This window comes from Bos indicus, chromosome 5, assembly GCF_029378745.1.
Source record: "Bos indicus isolate NIAB-ARS_2022 breed Sahiwal x Tharparkar chromosome 5, NIAB-ARS_B.indTharparkar_mat_pri_1.0, whole genome shotgun sequence".
Lineage (NCBI taxonomy): Eukaryota > Metazoa > Chordata > Mammalia > Artiodactyla > Bovidae > Bos > Bos indicus.
Genome location: NC_091764.1, coordinates 57,262,843 through 57,280,804, shown reverse-complemented (window position 1 = coordinate 57,280,804; position 17,962 = coordinate 57,262,843). Strand labels below are relative to the sequence as shown.

Below are 17,962 nucleotides of genomic sequence, written 5' to 3'. Positions count from 1 at the left end.
TACGCATTCAAAGCTGCTCACCCTTGGGGCTCTTCCTGGAATGCAAGTACAGAAGCTGTGCCCTATTCCCTCTAACTACCATGTGAAGGGAAAGTGAAGTGGAAGAAGAAGGAATTACTGAAAACTGGGTCACTGAAATAGGAACTTGGAGATTCCATAACTGCTTCAGGGGGCCTTTATCATCCTTCTCTGAAACCTTAGGATGCTGTCCACTGGGAGGAGAAGAAAGGCTCAGGGAAAGAACTCAGTTTGGAGTTGTCAGAATCCACCTTATCAGCAAAAGCTAAATTTAAACTCTATGCCATCAACTCACTCAGCTCCAAATTTTTTTTTTCCGATAAATCTCTGGTATTCACTGATGGTTCTTATGCCATCTCTACTTCCTTCCCATCAACGTAAGAGCCTTGGCCATGAGCAAAAAGTCTCTGTTGCCCTTCCCTAAACCCACAAACTTAACAGGTGAAAACCCCAAAACACAGGGCAGAGGAACTTATATTTCTAAGGTTTCTCATCTTATTATTCAATACTGGGCATGTAGCCCAAGGCCTGCCGTTATAGCTAGCTTCTGGGATCTTGAAATGTGTGATTTTTAAGAAGCACTCTTTACCTAGTTCATCACTTCCAGGTAATTAAATTTCCAGAAAACTAAAGGACATGGCACAAATTCTCCCATCCCCGAAGGGTCTCTACTCTTGCCCAACCTTTTCAAATTCAGGATAGGTAAGAGAAGGGTCATTGATCTACATACTATTAATAAACACAAGATGAGACACAATTTAGTACACTGTTACGCTTATATAAAATGAGCTAAGGGTTGTTAATCACAGCAATTACACAAATGCCAATTTGGTATTTCTTAAACAGCTGGCCGTTGACAGGCACACGAGGCACTACCTCTGCCAGAGAAAAGGCAGCGATGACAGCACATGGGCACTGTCACTGATGTTTACAAACACTGCCCTTTTGGAAGATGGCTCCATTGGCCCAAACAGCATGCTGCGGTTAACTGGACGTGGCAACACATCTGTCTACCTAACAGCCATTTGCTCCAGAGCATTCTCGGTGGCAGTGTGCCAGCCCCAAGGGATTAATCACAATCCTTTTTGCTGGATACTCACTTTCCCAGACTCCACTGCAACTTAAAGAGTGGCTCTGTGACCAGGCTGTGGTCAATGAAATGTAAGAGGAAGTCACCTGGGGATGGAGCGTCAGCAGAAGAAAGCCCTTGTTGCTCCCTCCCTTTCTGCTGAGTTCTTAGTGGAAAGATGTGCTATCTGGAGCTGCAGCAGATTTAAAGCCTGAGGTCACTAACACGAGGACGAAAAGCTAACACAATTACAGGAATAGTTTTTAAAGTAGGATTATAACTTGCTTTTTTTCCTCTTAACACATAATAAGCATTTTTACACTTCAGTAAATATTCTTTGAAAATATAATTTGTAACCGTTACAACATGTACAGTTCTAAAGAACGATTGCCCCATAGTTAAACTGATTCTATATTGTCAGAAATAAAGGTAGTTCTGTTTTGTTATTCACTATGGGAACACACAAAATTTATTTTTGGCCACGTGGTGTGGCTTGGGGGATCTCAGTTCCCCCATCAGGGACTGAACTCATGCCACAGCAGTGAAAGTGTGCAGTCCTAACCACTGGACCACCAAGGAATTCCCTGATGACAATATATTCTTCCAAACTGCATTCTAAAGGAAATTATGAGTTTTCTACTCCTACCAGCAATACACATATTTTTCTATATTCTTTTTTAGATATTACAACTTAAAAAAATCTTTGCCAACTGATGAGCAAAATTTTGCCTACTTTTACAGATTTTCCTGTCTCTTCCCTCACTGTCAAATTACCAATTGTCATTTCTTGGTGAAATCAGTAGGCATTCTCTCCAGCAGCAATTCCCCTACCTATCAATTTTCCACTCCTGGCTTGGGATTCAGATAACATTTGTGAAGCACTGCACTGGGAAGGCTACTGAAATGCAAAGGTAAGACTACCCTAAAGAACTAAAAACCAATCTGACACCAAAAGCAAAGGCGAGAAAAGCAAAAAGAAACAAGTGGGAATGCATAAAACTGAAAAACTTCTGTAGAGCAAAAGAAACAATCAGCCTATTGAGTGGGAGAAAATATTTTAAAATCACTTATCTGATAAGAGATTGATATCCAAAATATATAAAGAACTCATACAAGTCAACACAAAACCCATAAATAATCTTTTTTTTTAATGGGCATAAGATCTAAATAGACATTTTTCCAAAGAAGATATACAGATGGCCAACGGGTACGTGAAAAGGTGCTCAACATCACTAATCACTGGGGAAATTCAAATCAAAGCCACAATAAGATACTGCTTCATACATGTCAGAATGGCTATTATCAAAGATAAGAAATAGGAGTTGGCGAGGATGTGTAGAAAAGGGAACCCTTGTGCACCGTTGGTGAGAATGTAAGTTAGTACAAACACTATGGAAAACAGTATGGAGGTTTCCTAAGAAATTAAAAATAGAACTATGATCCAGCAATTTCACTTCTGGGTATTTTTCTGAAAGGAAAAAAAAAAAAAAAAAAACCACTGGTTAGAGGCCCATTGCAGGACACACCCTCTTTCCCCAGGGGGTTTCTGTAGCAAGTTTTCATATTCTTTTCAAACAAAGGTTTCTCTGTTAATAGTTGAAGGAAAAAAAAAAAGCAGAGTAGGCACGCCACTTACGCATGATGTAGAGAGCTGTTGATTTGTTTTTGTTTTTTTAAAGGAAAACAATTTGTAAGATGTTGCACTAAAATGTTTTATATACACTTCAGAGAACTGTAGTAAATTATGTTAAAAAAATGACTAGAAAAGATATATGCACTCCTGTTTCACCGCAGCACTACTGACAGCAGCCAAGATAGGGAAACAACCTCAGTGTCCACCGACAAGTGAACAGATAAAGAAGATGTGGCATATCAATACAATGAAATGTTCTTCAGTCATAGAAATGAAGAGAATCTTGCCATTCCATTCCAAGGATGGAAGCTGAGGGCATTATGGCAAAGGAAATAAATCAGACAGAGAAAAACAAATACTGTATGATTCCACTTGTAGGTGGAATCTAAGACAGTAACAACAGCAACAAAACCAAGCCCAGAGAACAGACTGGTGGCCGGTGGCTGGTGGCAGGGGAGGGAGGGGGGGTGAAATGGGTGAAGGGAGTCAAAAACTATAAAATTGCTGTTAAAAGCCCTGGGGATGTGGTGTACAGTACAGCATGGTGACTATAGTCAATACTGTATTTCATGTTTATAAGTTGCTAAGAGTAAATCTTTAAAAAGTTCTCATAACATATATACCAATTTTTTATATGGTAACATGTTAACTAGACTTATTGTGATGATCATTTCACAGCATATACAAATATCAAATCATTATGTTGTACACCTGAAACTAAAATAATGTTAAATGTCAGTTAAAAAAAAAAGAACTAAAAACCTAGGAACAAGCAGGGTGATCGGGCAGTAGAGTAATTATAATACCCCTGCACATAAGAAAGGTACAAAGAGTAAGAGAGCCGCTGAAGGGCCTTCTCAAACCTTTCCACTGCACCCTCTGCAAACCTAGTTCCATATAGCACTTCCCACTCACTCTACTCCTTACAATTCTTTATTTACACAAAGCTCACTCTGGCCTCCCCTGAAACCTGGCTCATCTCTCAAGAGAACTCATTCACCAGAAGCACCCTCCAGAGGAGACCATTCTTTCTCCTTAACTCCATGTACTTGTACTGGGAGATAGGCTCTGCCTTCTCTTTGCACCCCAATGCTGCATCCCCATCATTATTCTCAGGGCAGTGAAAAAAATCTCAGCTCCTTTGGAGATGATGCCAATCTGATATACTGTCTCTACCTTTTCCCATTGCTGTCACTCCCCAAATACACACACACAGTATTTACAGAAGGGTGTGGTGCCCTGAATATTGCTGTCACCCTGGAGTCTTCAATGTACACTGCAAGTTATTCAGTAACTAGAATCATAGTTCCTCATTTGGCGGACACCTGGTTTCCTCCCCAGTGCCCTTTCCTCCCCATCTGGATGAACTCCAGTTCACCTCCAGTGGCAGGTGGATCCACCACCCTGGGTGGCCTAAGAGAATCAAAGTAACACCATCCTCCTTACCACAAGGTAGGCAGTAACCCAGTCTGAACCTACCAGGGCATATTTATTTCCCTGACCATAGTTATTAGTTCAAGGGTCGATGTGCATTTTTCTAAGTGGGTCTAGTCAGGAACTGATTGCAATGATCAAGAGAAGCTCTCTCCCTTCCTTCTGTGGTATAAGGATGTGCAGTTAAGCCATATCTGGCTCCAGGAAAGGATCCAAGGAAGAAGCTAACACAGGGACAGTGGCAAGAGAATTAGATCCCTTGGTGATGTCATGAATTTCTGGATCAATATGAACTGAAAACCTACCCTACCTCTTTTCAATTACTGAAGCCAATAAATCTTGTTTAGCCAGTTTCAGTCAGATTTTTTTGCTATTTGCAATTGGAAGAACTTTAAGGAACACTCTCCTTAAACCCAGTGACCTTCACCTCATTACTCTTTCAACCATTTACCCCATGGTAACTCGCCTAGTTCCTGTCTTCTCCTATATTCTTTGAAATTCTAATCTCCAATGTGCTATTTTCTCCAGCTACAACTCTGAGGTCTCCAAACACTTCACTTATTCATTCTCTTTGAAACACCAGCCTTGTGACCTCCCACATTCTCTCAATTTAATCAGCCACTTTCATACTCACTCCTTCTCTATTTGGCCTGGACTACAAACCTTTTAGACTCTCAACTTCCTCGTTCTCAAGTTCACCCATTATCCCTATTCCATAAAATTTAAGCCACTACCATTCCAGCTGCCTCTATTCTCTAGCTTAATTATCCAAGTAGCTAATACTGGAAGAAGAAAATAACTACCTGTGGATCAGCGCCATTACAAATTTATGATCTCCTTTTACAACCATCCTCCAAGCTATTCAGCAAGCTCATGTGGAGCAGAGTAGCCACCCAATAAATGTCAACTGAGTGTTTGTCAGTGGGTCCCCAGTAAGCTGTCACCTTTCAAAGCACCTATTTCAAACCTTCACTACTTTCTCAAGCCAACTGCTTCTACTTCCTCTTTCTGCAAACTGCATCACCTCACTTTAAAAAAAAATTATTGTAGGTGCTTTACAATATTCTGTTAGTTTCTGCTGTACAGCAAAATGAATCAGCCACGTGTATACTGAGTGCAGAAGAATTGATGCTTTTGAACTGTGGTGTTGGAGAAGACTCTTGAGAGTCCCTTGGATTGCAAGGAGATCCAACCAGTCCATCCTAAAGCAGATCAGTCCTGGGTGTTCATTGGAAGGACTGATGTTGAAGCTGAAACTCCAATACTTTGGCCACCTGATGTGAAGAGCTGACTCATTGGAAAAGACCCTGATGCTGGGAAAGACTGAGGGCAGGAGGAGAAGAGGACTGATAAAAATAAGAGCTCAGTACATGGGAACTCCCTCAGTCTCTTGACTCCCCAACCTATCTCCCTATTGACTAACTAGTATCAGTGTCCATTCTTCACTCTTCCCTTTCACCCAGACGGCCATTCACTCTACAGATATTTGGGTGTCCAGCATATGCCAGGAGCTGTGCTCTGCTTGGCCCTGGAAATAGTGTGTGTTGGTGGGGAGAGGGGGCAGGAATATAAGAGAGGTAACAACCTAAGCCGAGAAGAATAGCTTTCTTTTGAAGATCTAAAAGCTAGTAGGTATGGTTGGTTCCGGAGAAGGCAATAGCACCCCACTCCAGTACTCTTGCCTGGAAAATCCCATGGACGCAGGAGCCTGGTAGGCTGCAGTCCACGGGGTCACTAAGAGTCAGACACGACTGATCGACTTCACTTTCACTCTTCACTTTCATGCCTTGGAGAAGGAAATGGCAACCCACTCCAGTGTTCTTGCCTTGAGAGTCCCAGGGACGGGGGAGCCTGGTGGGCTGCTGTCTATGGGTTTGCACAGAGTTGGACACGACTGAAGCAATTAAGCAACAGCAGCAGCATGGTTGGTTCAGGCAAGGAGTGTTTCAAAACTATGCTGGCTTTTGTGGGTCAATGTGAGGATTCTTTTTTACCAAAGCATGTGAAAGGATTTTAAGCAGGAAGATGACATGATCAAATGCACATTTTTAAAAGATCACTTTTATTACCTATGTCTGTTAGTTTATTCTCTGTGCTTTCCAGCAGGCTAAAAATATTTCAAATAGATTTCCAGGCCCTAACACAGACCTAGAATCAGAGTCTTTGGGAGGAGAATCTGGAAGTTTGTCTGCTTACAGGAAATTCTGAAGAACAGCTAAATCTGAGTATCACCGTTTTAGAATATTACAAAAATAAAATTAGCATTTCTTACCAGAAAACCTATCTTTCTGTTTATATGTGGCATCTAGTATGCATCTATAAAAACGGGTCTTGGAGAGGACTTCATCAACGACCCGTGCATCATAAAACATCCTCCTCACCCTCCCTCTTCTATCACGCATCACCACCAGTACCACTTTCTGATCAAAATGCCAGAGGACTGAAAACATATTTCCTATTTACTGAGGAAACTGGGGTCTCTCTACCTAAACTATTATCCATCTTAACACATTAGTCACTGGTGAAAGAGCTAGGTAAGATGTATAGGGTGAAACCAAAATTATTCAAGTTACTAAAGATCTACATAGTGCCATGTAACTCCAGAAACTGTCCCATCAGGCTTTAATGTACATTAAAAGGTAGACCTTTCATAAGGTGTGCCCGTCCTCACCTCATACTGTCTGAGTGGCTATCATCAAAAAAGAACACAAATAAAAATGCTGGCGAAGATGTGGAGAAAAGAACCCTTGTATACCATTGACAGGAACGTAAATTGATGCAGCCACTATGAAAAACAGTGCAGAAGTTTCTCAAAAGGCTAAAAATAGAGTTACCATATGACCGAGCAATTCCACTCTTGGGTATATATTAAAAAAAAAACAAACCAATACCTCAGTGTTCACAACAGCATTATTTAAAATTGCCAAGAATACAGAAGCAACTTAAGTGTCCATTAACAGATGAGTGGAACAAGATGTGGTGTGTACACACACACACACACAAATGGACTACTACTCAGTCACAAAAAAGAATGAAATTTTGTCACCTGTAGCAACATGGATGGACTTGGAGGGCATTATATTAAGTGAAGCATCTCAGAGAAAGAAATACTGTATGATATCACTTATATGTGGAGTCTAAAAAATACAACAAATCAGTGAATATAACAAAAAAGAAGCAGACTCACAGATATAGAGAACAAACTAATGGTCACTAGTGGGTAATGGTGGAGAAGGCAATGGCACCCCACTCCAGTACTCCTGCCTGGAAAATCCCATGGATGGAGGAGCCTGGTGGGCTGCAGTCCATGGGGTCGCTAAGAGTCGGACACAACTGAGCGACGTCACTTTCACTTTTCACTTCCATGCATTAGAGAAGGAAATGGCAACCCACTTCAGTATTCTTTCGTGGAGAATCCCAGGGACGGGGGAGCCTAGTGGGCTGCTGTCTATGGGGTCGCACAGAGTCGGATACGACTGAAGCGACTTAGCAGCAGCAGTGGGGAAGGGGCAGGGGCAGCTTGGGGTAGGGGAGTTGGAGGTACAAAGAATGGGTGTAAGACATGCTCAAGCATATACTTTAAAACATGGGGAATATAGCCAATACTTTGTAATGACTCTAATTGGAAAGTAACCTTTAAAATTGTATTTTAAAAAGCTCTGCTCTTCCTAATTATTTCATGTTGACTAATATTAGAATATGCAATCCTTAAGAACACACAAGTCACATCCTAGGTGGTGCAGGAAGAGGAGAGTTGGGCATTTGTCACAGAAAGCCCACATACATGATGCATAAATCACCTATGCCCAGTTAAGACCACGTTCACTCTGGTTTGTGTTATTTATGATTAAAAGACAGAGATAATACAGAAAATGAAGGATAGTCCTTCAACTTGTATTTGCCAAGGGACTTCATCTTTTCTTCTTGCACTGCTTATCTACAAATCAGACAAAATGCTAGAGAGTCAGATGATGCCATAAGCATTTCTCCTTGGCAAACTGCCAAAAGGCAGTTATGAAAGGGAAGGAGAAGAAAAATCAGATAAACATCTTCAAAACCAACTTCTGTGGAAGTGATGAAAGACACAAAAAGTCATCTTTGATGTGGCCCTCCCCTAAACAGTCTTGTAACCAAACACTTAAGACAAACGTATTCTTTCTTGCTGTCCATCTGTTCATGCCTAGTAATATTTTATGGATGAAAAATGAGGAAATACCAACTACTTCATATGTTGGGAAGGATAAAGGAAGTTTAGCTAACAAATCACTTACTCTGTGCTTGGTCCATTCTGTCTTACAAAAATTAACACATGAATCCTCCCAACAGAACTACAAGGTTACATATTATTGATAACTAAAGTTGCTTGTATGTGGCAGAACCTAGATTCAAATTTAAACATACAGAAACCCCTCCCCGCCAAAAAAAATCTAAGCAGGCTTGTCTGAGTCCACATTCTTTAGCACCCTCTATGGTTCACAGCAGTACCTGCTCTGCTGAGACCTCCAGAATACTTGCTAACACCCTCCTCATCTTTGCTGTTTCTATTACACAACCCATTTCTGGTCTTCCAAGAAGCTTTCCCCAACCACCACGTATCACTTCTGCACTGCCCATAAAGTTCACTTATGCCTCACACTACTGACCTCCGGTGGGTAGGTTTTCTTCTCCAACCCAGTGCTTGCCCATTCAGGCAAGCCCCAATGTCCAGCACTGTGTGAGCAACCGGGGCATTTACTGGTCCAGCCAGTGAAGTCGGGCTTGCCCGGGCTGGCTCCCTCCAAGCACAAACAGGAACTTTGATAATCATCTGGGGGATGTACAACACAGGGAATACAGCCAAAATTTACAATAACTAAAAATAGAGTATAATATTTAAAAACTGTGAATCACTATGTAGTACACCTGAAACATATTTGTACAACTATACTTCAATTTTTAAAAAAATCTAAAAAACAACCATCTGCGGGAAAGAGATGTCCAGTGCTGGGCAGAGAGTTCCCAAAGGCTGGACAACCCAGCCCTGCATTCCAAGACCTGTGAAGAAACGACAGGGAGGCTGGTACATACGCTGCCGCATTCAGCGGAAATTTCAACTTAGAGCGACTAGGGCAGGTGACCGGCTTAATTCCAAAGTTTAACACTTCAACTACCAGTTCATTTTTTAAAAAAACGAAAAACTTCAGTTAACTGTTCCAAGTCACAAGGCAACTCAACGGCTTCTGTTCTCTTTCTACCAAACAGTAAGAGGAAGCTAAAAAGGCCGAACCATTATGCCCGAGGGAGTAAGTGCTTCCCACTATCTGACCTCCATCCGGCCTGCTGCAGCTGCAGCCTTTCCCTCTCGTTCTGCGTTCTTACCAGTGGATTCAGAAATAAATCCCCACCCACACTAAACCGGGAACTCAGAGCCAAGCAAAGGAGATATCTTGAGGGACCACGCGCGGTTTTACGGTCAGGGATAGGGGCTGTAAAGTGCTCACTGCCTTTCGGTTCTGGGACAAGAATCGCACCCCCAAAACCTGAGTCACCAACCGCCGCCGCGGGCCGGAAGTCACTGCGCCAGCATCCTCCCTGAGCCTTACCGCGGTGTTTCCCGTGAGCCCGCGGGCGCGCGAGGACTACATCTCCCGGCATGCTTCGAGGCTGCAGAAATTAACCCTTCAGGGCCCGCGGCTGCCCTGCGCCCCGCCTCCGCCCCTTACCTGGACCCCACAGGGTGAGTTTTGGGGCGCTGGGGAGGGGCTCTTTCCTTTATTTAAGGCTTAGGGGTGTGTGTGTGTAGGGGTGTGTGTGTGTGTGTGTATGTGTGTGAGATGTACTCCTGGCTAGAGGAAAGATTCTGATTTTCCTAAAATGAGACGATTTGCAGTAATGAGGTTCAGATGGGTTTTTTTTTTTTTGCGAGTGGGAGACCCAGCATCAACTCTCTAAACCCCTAAATTGAATCACTACTGTCTTCCTCCGAATGCTATCTAAATCATCGCCTTCTTTACCCCCAGTACAAAAATAACCAGTAAACCCTCCCCTCTTTCATAGGCCCCTGACTTCCACCTTTCCCCAGTCCTCACAACAAGGTTTGCAACCTGGCTGCCAAGTCAGGGTTTTATTATCCTTCTGGTTGAGGGTTGAAAACTCATGGAGCCCAGAGGACCTCGCACATCTTTATGGATTAGAGATTTTAGAAATTAGGCCCTTTGCCTCTCAGAGCCTGCCTTTCCCCTCAGGTGCCACCATGGAGTCCCTGCAGGTTCAGCAGGCACCCCATCTTTGTCTGACTTGAATGACCATAGGCTTGTGGACAGGGTTCCTTTCTTCGGAGTATGGGTGATGGGTATTAAATTCAATCCTTCCCTCCATCCCCACTCCTAAAACAACACTGGGGCTAGAAGAGTGGGTGGGAGTCACACCCTTCTATTACTGTTCTTTCTCCGTACCCTGCAGTGCACAGTTCCAGTTCTGGGCTGGGAGGGAGGGGGTTAGGGACTTGAGGTACCGAGTATTATAAGCTGTGGGGTGAACTACCCTGCTCCTCATCCATAGGAAGAGGGAAGTGGAAGGGCTGCTTGTTTTTTTCCCCTTTCACTACTCCCAGACCCCACTTTAATAAGGCCCCCATCTTTGCCTCCATCTTCAAGAGTCTAAAGTTGCTAGGAAAAAGGACTATTCCGAGTCAGGGGGTCGGAATTTTCTGGGTCCCCTTCTTTTCCTCACCCCTGTTTCAGTTTCTCCCTGGCAACCCTCCTATCTGCACCCTGAAAGTTAACTCCCCCTTTCTGGGCTGTCTCTACCTTCCTCCCCCTGCCCCCAAAGGGCCATTGTTCTGGTCAGCGTTTGGGGCGGGGTGGACAGAAGGGAGAAGACCTTGGGGCAGGAGTCCTGAACCACACTGAGGCCAGGGGAGTGAGGGCAGCCGGCATATCTCTCCTCTATCTCACCCTCCCCCCAGCCAACTGGCTCCCTGCCCCTGCCCCCGCCCCTTGACATCCCAGACTCCCTGGCTATTTAAACAGAGATGGGTGCCCCCATCGGCACGCTGTCCTTTGGCCACCCGACATCATGCCTCCCAAGAAGGATGTTCCCGTGAAGAAACCAGTGGGGCCCCCTGCTGCCCCCAAGCCTGCTGCTAAGCCTGCAGTAGGGCCCCCTCCATCCAGGGTTGAGCTACCATCACTTATCCCTGTAATCCTTGAGAAACCTGCGAAAATCCAGGAGCCCCCCATCGATCTCTCCAAAGTGGTGGTAAGTCCCTGAAAAGTGAGAAAAGAATGGAGGAGTGGGTACAACAGTGGGATATAGCCTAGGGGACTACGGGTATCTAAAAGGTAGGGAATCAGTAAGCACTGGATGATGGTGGGGGGTTTTCTTAGTACCCCCCGCCCCGGAAGCATCTAAGCTTAATGACTCTATTGTCTTTGTTGCCCTCTGCCTCTAACCGATAACATGTGTGTATATGTACATCACTTTCTCACTGTCCTGCTGGAGGCAGAGCCTGTAAGATGGGGAACATCTGGGTTCTGAGGACAGTTTCAAGGTGAAAGGGGGGAGCTGCTGCCTGCCTGTCTGACTATTCAATATGAAAAGCCACAGCTCTGAACCCCAGGAGGGAAGGCTGAAGAGGACAGACTTGTTAGACAATCACAGCTGGGGGCCAGGGGTAAATTTAGCCTTTGTTCAGCCCCCAGTTATGTGAGGGATGCAGGGCTCAGGGCAGTAGAGGGAGGGGAACAGGTGGCATGGGATTAACCCTGTTCCCAGGAAACCCTCCCCCCAATAATTCCTCCTCTTGGGATTCTCCCAAGTTCTGGAGCTGGGAATGGGACTGAGGTGGCTGGGTTCCCAGCCTGGTCCCTATGGGCCCCTCCCCCGAAGTGGCTGCCAGTTGGTCGGGAGGAGTGCTGGAGAGGGATTGAGTGAGTCCTGTCATCTCTCCTCACATGCTGTTCTCTTCCACAGATCGAGTTTAACAAGGACCAGCTGGAGGGTGAGGAGACGCCCCTGAGCCCAGTGTCCATCCCAAGTCCCCAGTCAGATCCTCTTTCTATTCCCCTACCTCTATTCCCGACCTTGAAACCTCCCACACTAGTGCTCCTTGTGTCCTCTCTTCTGCCCAGCTCAAAGCACACTGTTTCTGAATTTCCTTTCTCCTGGTGGTGATGGGAACCCCTTGTCAACACTGACCTCTCCTTACACTTCAGAGTTCAAGGAGGCCTTCGAGCTGTATGACCGAGTGGGGGATGGCAAGATCCAGTTCAGCCAGTGTGGGGACGTGATGAGGGCTCTGGGCCAGAACCCCACCAACGCCGAGGTGCTCAGGGTCTTGGGATACCCCAAGAGTGATGGTGAGGGCACCTGTGGGACCATGCGGGTTTGGTGGTGGAGTGTTGGTAAGGTGATAAAGGATCCTGAGGTGGGTCCCAGGACTTTAAAAACTGTCAAACATAAGGGCAAAAAAATATCTGAATGTTGAACAGATGAAACCCTTCATGGTGGGGATGGGAGTTGGGTCCTAGGTGACACTGTAGTAACCTTTCCTTCACCTCTCTATCTCCAGAGCTGAAGTCGCGCCGTGTGGACTTTGAGACTTTCCTGCCCATGCTCCAGGCAGTCGCCAAGTTGCCGGACCGAGGCTCATACCAGGACTACCTGGAGGGGCTTCGGGTGTTTGACAAAGAGCAGAATGGCAAAGTCATGGGAGCTGAGCTCAGACATGTCCTCACCACCCTGGGTGAGGCAGGGACCAGAACTCCTGGGGGTGTTGAGAGGAGGGGATGAACTAAGAAGGTTAGCCAAGTAGGCAGAGCCAGTGAGGGATTACTGTCCTGTGGGTCATGGGAAGGAGACTGAGAAGGTCAGAGCCTTAGGGACAGGATCTGAAGGTCTTCCCCCTTCAGTCTAGTGAGTGGGCTGCAGCTGCCTCCCAAAGGGGCAGAGGAAAGGGAACGAGGTGGGAAATCTGAGTTTCAGTCTTGGGAAGAGATGGCTGTACTCTATGATATGGTCTGTTTCTTAACCCTCTGGAATTCAGTTTCCTTGTCTATCAAAGCTTTCACCACCTATAACTGAGGTGAAATGGAAAGCAAGATTCAGAGACACACTCAAGGCATGCCCACTACAAAGAGGGAATTCTCTTGGGGGACTGTTGCTATGGGCAACTCTCCAGGCTGGGAGAAGAGGAGGTACCACCAGAAGAAAGAGGCGTGGGTTGATGAGGGAGGGAAGGCAGGGGCTAAAACACTGTGTCTGGGCCCAGGAGAGAGGATGACTGAAGAGGAGGTGGAGTCTGTTTTGGCAGGACATGAGGACAGCAGTGGCTGCATCAACTACGAAGGTGAGGGGCCAGAGGAGCAGAAACGACTAGGGAGGAGGGAGGCAGGAGGCCCGAGGTATGTGGGTGGAGGCATCCTGGAGCCTGAATTATCTAAAGTAGATGGGTTATCATCAGGCCAGCTTCTGAAGCCCCTCTGGCCTCTTCTCTCTGCAGCCTTCCTGAAGCACATCCTAAGCGTCTGAGCAATGCAGGTAGGGCACTCTCACTGCGCCTTGAGAGGCAAGCCTCCTTCCTGTCCCTCTGCCTGCGTACAAAAGCAGGGAAGTGCATTTCCGTGTCTTGCTGCGCGACAGCGGCAGGATTTGGCAACGTTCATCTTTTTCCACAGGTGCAGGGGGGTCGGACGCTGGGCCCCCACCAGGCAAAAGCACGTTCCTGCCACTAGGAGGCTATTGTTTCAAAATAAAGAGACGTTTCCTCCCTTAGCTTCCGACTCTTGCTTTCTTTAGAGGTGGGGGAGGGAAAGGGAGGGCTCCTCTTCCCACCCGCACCCACCAATGCGACCTCCTCTGACTTTCTCGCTGCTCGGAGGAGCAGATTCCTTGCGCCCCATTCCACCTTGTTCTGCAGTTTCTGTGCCCCAGGTAGGGCTATTCTGGAGACTTGAACACCAGCTGGCCCCCGCCCACCTTATTACTAATATAGTAGATCATCTGCATAAACCCGGGCCAGGATCCCCATTGGCTGGGTCAGCTGGGGTGACGTCATTAGGACGTACTAAGACTAGGGTTGGGCCAGGAACCGGAGCCATTACTGCAGGAAAAGGTCCCGCAGAGCTGAGCGTCAAGATGGTGGGGCCTGGGGCCGAGAGGATGAGCGGGATTTGGGGCGAGAAGCGGGAAGCCGGGGAGAAGGGGCGGGGAGAAGGCAGAGAGTAGCGAGTAAATGAACCTGAGGCCCCCGAAGGTTGGAGGTGGGGTTGGAGTGTTTGGGATCCTACCCTGCTGGGAAGCGAGTCCCCAGCATGGAATAGGAGTTTGTGATTCAGAGTTTTGGGACTGGGACGGAAGCTGGGGGGATTGGAGTTATGATGCTGACCACTCTCGTCTTCTCTGGGCAGTGTGACTTCACCGAGGATCAGACCGCAGGTAGGTAATCTCTGACCTCTGTTGAGGTCATGTTAGGGAGAGGGACACTCCCTCTACCTCCTTCCCCCTCACCTGTCATCTCTTTAGCACCCCCAGGGGAATACCTGGTGGGTTCCCTTCTCCTTCCTTCTGGATCTTCCATTTTCTTTCCTCACTCTTTCTTCCTCCCTTCCCTTCTACTCTAGATCTGAGCCCCAAGCACTGGGTGAGTTTTAGGTGACGTGGGTGTGTTAAACAACTTGATCACTAATGCCTGCTGTGTGTGGGGCTTGGGGACGGTGTATTAAGCTGTTTGTGCTCCTCTGTTCCTTAATCAGCCACTTCTGCCTCTTTTCCTCCTGTGATAACTACCCTCTCCCTCAGCTTGTAATTGTGAAGGCTGTAAACAGCAGTGACGTTTTTTTGTGAAAGTGCAACAGGGGAGTTTGCTGAGGATACTTCTTTGTAGCAGTACCCTCTGAAATGACCCTGTACTGGAGAGGTGAGAAGTGGCAGGCTGGGATGACCCCAGTCCCAGGCCGCTGCTCCCACTTCCTTATAAGGACAGGGCCCAGACAGGGCGGTGGCGAATTCCTGCCCTGAGTCGTGTAATGAGGAGGCTGGGCAGGCTTGCTGCAGGCGGAGAGGGTATGTAAATGGCCGTTACCACTCTGCTAAGGGTTGAGGAAGGCCAGGTCTTTATGTGAGACACCTGAGTTGGGAGGAAGGGACACTGGATCCCTCTTAGAGGGCTTGGGTTTACAGTGTTGTAAATATCTGATTTCCTCAGCATGATCAAAGTTGAATGGGCAGTGGGGACTGTGGAGGAGGGTTTGGGTTAACACCTGTGTGTCCCATACTGATGTTTATCTGGATCCTCAGAGTTCAAGGAGGCCTTCCAGCTGTTTGACCGAACGGGGGATGGCAAGATCCTGTACAGTCAGTGTGGGGACGTGATGAGGGCCCTGGGCCAGAATCCCACCAACGCCGAGGTGCTCAAAGTCCTGGGGAACCCCAAGAGTGATGGTGAGGGTCCTTAAGAACAACTCCGCAGTGTGGTGGTGGGCCTGCAGTCTTCAAATAGCTTCCTTTTATCTTCCTAGGCCCCAAACACAAGCGGGTCTTGTCTGGCAAATCCCACAGATTTCTCCTGCCTGGAGTGGGAGCCCCTTAACCCTAGTCCTAAGAACACATATGACTTAGCTTCCACCTCCTTTTCGGCAGAGATGAACGTGAAGGTACTGGACTTTGAGCACTTCCTACCCATGCTGCAGACTGTGGCCAAGAACAAGGACCAGGGCACCTACGAGGACTATGTCGAAGGCCTTCGGGTGTTTGACAAGGAAGGGAACGGCACTGTCATGGGTGCTGAGATCCGGCACGTTCTCGTCACACTGGGTGAGGCTCTGCCCTTCCTTCTTGAGATGCCACTTGATAGACCTCAGTGTCACTCAACTCCAGAACACTCGCTCTTCCTTCCCCTCTGAAGGTGAGAAGATGACAGAGGAAGAAGTAGAGATGCTGGTGGCAGGGCATGAGGACAGCAATGGCTGTATCAACTATGAAGGTGAGGGACGAACCAGGGTCTCGGAGGAAGCAGCCATACGGGGCAGGTCATGCACAGCACTGAGGGCTTTCCCTGTCCCTGGATTCAGGCTCCTAAAAGTGCCAGGAGGCAAGGGGCAGGGCCCAGCCCAGCCCAGGAATGGGAGGCCAGAGGGGTGTGACAGGAAAGGAAGGGCTCATGTGGCCTGAAGGGTGGGGAAGGGATGGGAAGTAAAAATAAATGGATGTCCAGTCCCTCACTGCCTGACCCCTTCACCCCACGTCTATGTCTTGTCTTCACCATGAATGTCTCTTCCTTCCTGCAGCGTTTGTGAGGCATATCCTGTCGGGGTGACGGGCCCATGGGGCGGGTACGGCTCCTCCCAGCCCCCCTTCTCTAGTTGACCTCCCCAGTGTTTTCCTCCCCAGCCTTTGCTCTCTAGCCCCTGCCCTTCCCCTACTACCATCTGACTTCCTCCCGGCATGCCTCTGCATGGAGCTGACTGGGGAGGGGAGGGGTTCCTCAAAGAGGCAGACAGCCTGGGGGTGTGGCACCTCCTCCTCTCCTAGAACGGGCTCTGAGGTTTGGTTGGCTTCTGGGGTACTGGTGTCTGGGAACTCACACCAGCCTACCTACCCCTGTCTGGCTTCATGGTGATCCTTTAGCCCGGGATCACGTGGTTGGCAGGGGGGGTGGGTTGCCTGCCCCATCGTGCTGCTGTAGGTCTTCTCTTCTTTCCGCTGGGCAGCTTGGAGGTACCCTAACCCAAAACTCTGTCTCCTCCTCCCCCAGTGGCTGACAGTAGCTGTAGGTTTAGTTGGGAACTCTTCCGCCTCTGCTGTGTTCTTGCTGCTCAGGGTGGGGCAGGGGGAACTAACAGCTGGTGGGAGGGGAGCTGGGGGTCGAGAGTACTGGTTAGACTCAAGGTGGCCCCTCTGCAAACTGACCCCAAGGTTGGTTGTTGTGGGCACATTCCTTCTTACGCTGCCTTTGTGGTCTTGTGGTCTCCTGGCCCCTGGCGGACCCCTCCCCTTCGCCCTGCTTCCTGTTCACCCCCCTCTCCTTTCCACAGAGCTCGTCCGCATGGTGCTGAATGGCTGAGGATATTCCCAGTGTGCGTGGACACTGCACCTTCCTTGTGGGAGATTGTGTATGTAGCCCGGACGCTTCTAGGTTCTCTTGTCACAGTATTTTCCCCAGATTCTCTTTCTTGGATGATGTCTGCCATCAGCATTCACCAAATAAACTTGTTCTCTGCTCTATGTGCGGTTCTGCTGTTCTTCCTGAGCAGGGTGAAAAGGAAGGCAGTCTGGGGTCAGTGGACCAGAGGTTGGGGGAAGCCAGCCAAGGGCCTGCAGGAGCCACTTTTGCCTCATTTAAGAGATGCTGGCTTCACTCATCGGTGCTACAAAGGCTACCTTGAGGCCAGAAATGCCTGTAGGACTAAGGTTGGCCACCCTTGTTCATCCCATGTGGGCTGAGTCCTCTCCTAGCCCTCCCTGGCATGGAAGGCCTTTTGTCAGGGAGCCCAGGAACTGTTTATTGGAGCGAAAGTCAGGCCATATTAGTACTGCCTGGGCCTGTCACTTCAGCGAGGCCCAGGGCCAACAATAACAAGCAGCTGAGATGCCTGCCTTCTCCCGCCTAATAAGGGAAGACGTGAAGCCACCACTTCTGAAAGGATAAATAGACAAAATTTCCAGGTTGTGAGTTGTCCTTCCAAGTCTTAAATGGCTATTTTTAGAGCAGGTGAGAGCCTCTCCCCAGCTCCTGCACAGTTGTTCAGCCTGACAGCTGTGCTGCCTTTGGCCCGCAGTGGAGAGAGGCCCGGTGTTGGCCGAGCGTCTCTCCAGCCCCGCCTATTGCT

The 17,962-nt window shown here is 47.7% G+C and overlaps 2 protein-coding genes across 3 annotated transcripts; both read left to right on the top strand.

The window, feature by feature from the left end:
- Positions 1-11,164: 11,164 nt before the first annotated feature.
- MYL6B (myosin light chain 6B) lies at positions 11,165-13,907 on the top strand. Its single transcript, XM_019961051.2, has 7 exons — positions 11,165-11,393; positions 12,108-12,135; positions 12,350-12,493; positions 12,706-12,879; positions 13,405-13,482; positions 13,636-13,673; positions 13,811-13,907. The coding sequence occupies exons 1-6, from the start codon at positions 11,211-11,213 to the stop codon at positions 13,662-13,664; spliced, it is 636 nt and encodes a 211-aa protein (XP_019816610.1). The 5' UTR covers positions 11,165-11,210; the 3' UTR covers positions 13,665-13,673; positions 13,811-13,907.
- A 57-nt stretch (positions 13,908-13,964) lies between these two features.
- Positions 13,965-17,357, top strand: MYL6 (myosin light chain 6). Of its 2 annotated transcripts, XM_019961054.2 has the most exons (7): positions 13,965-14,273; positions 14,543-14,570; positions 15,432-15,575; positions 15,774-15,947; positions 16,039-16,116; positions 16,421-16,465; positions 17,168-17,357. In XM_019961054.2, the coding sequence occupies exons 1-6, from the start codon at positions 13,980-13,982 to the stop codon at positions 16,447-16,449; spliced, it is 747 nt and encodes a 248-aa protein (XP_019816613.2). In that variant the 5' UTR covers positions 13,965-13,979; the 3' UTR covers positions 16,450-16,465; positions 17,168-17,357. The 2 variants fall into 2 exon arrangements, with proteins under 2 accessions (XP_019816613.2, XP_019816614.2); XM_019961055.2 differs by lacking the exon at positions 16,421-16,465.
- Positions 17,358-17,962: the final 605 nt, after the last annotated feature.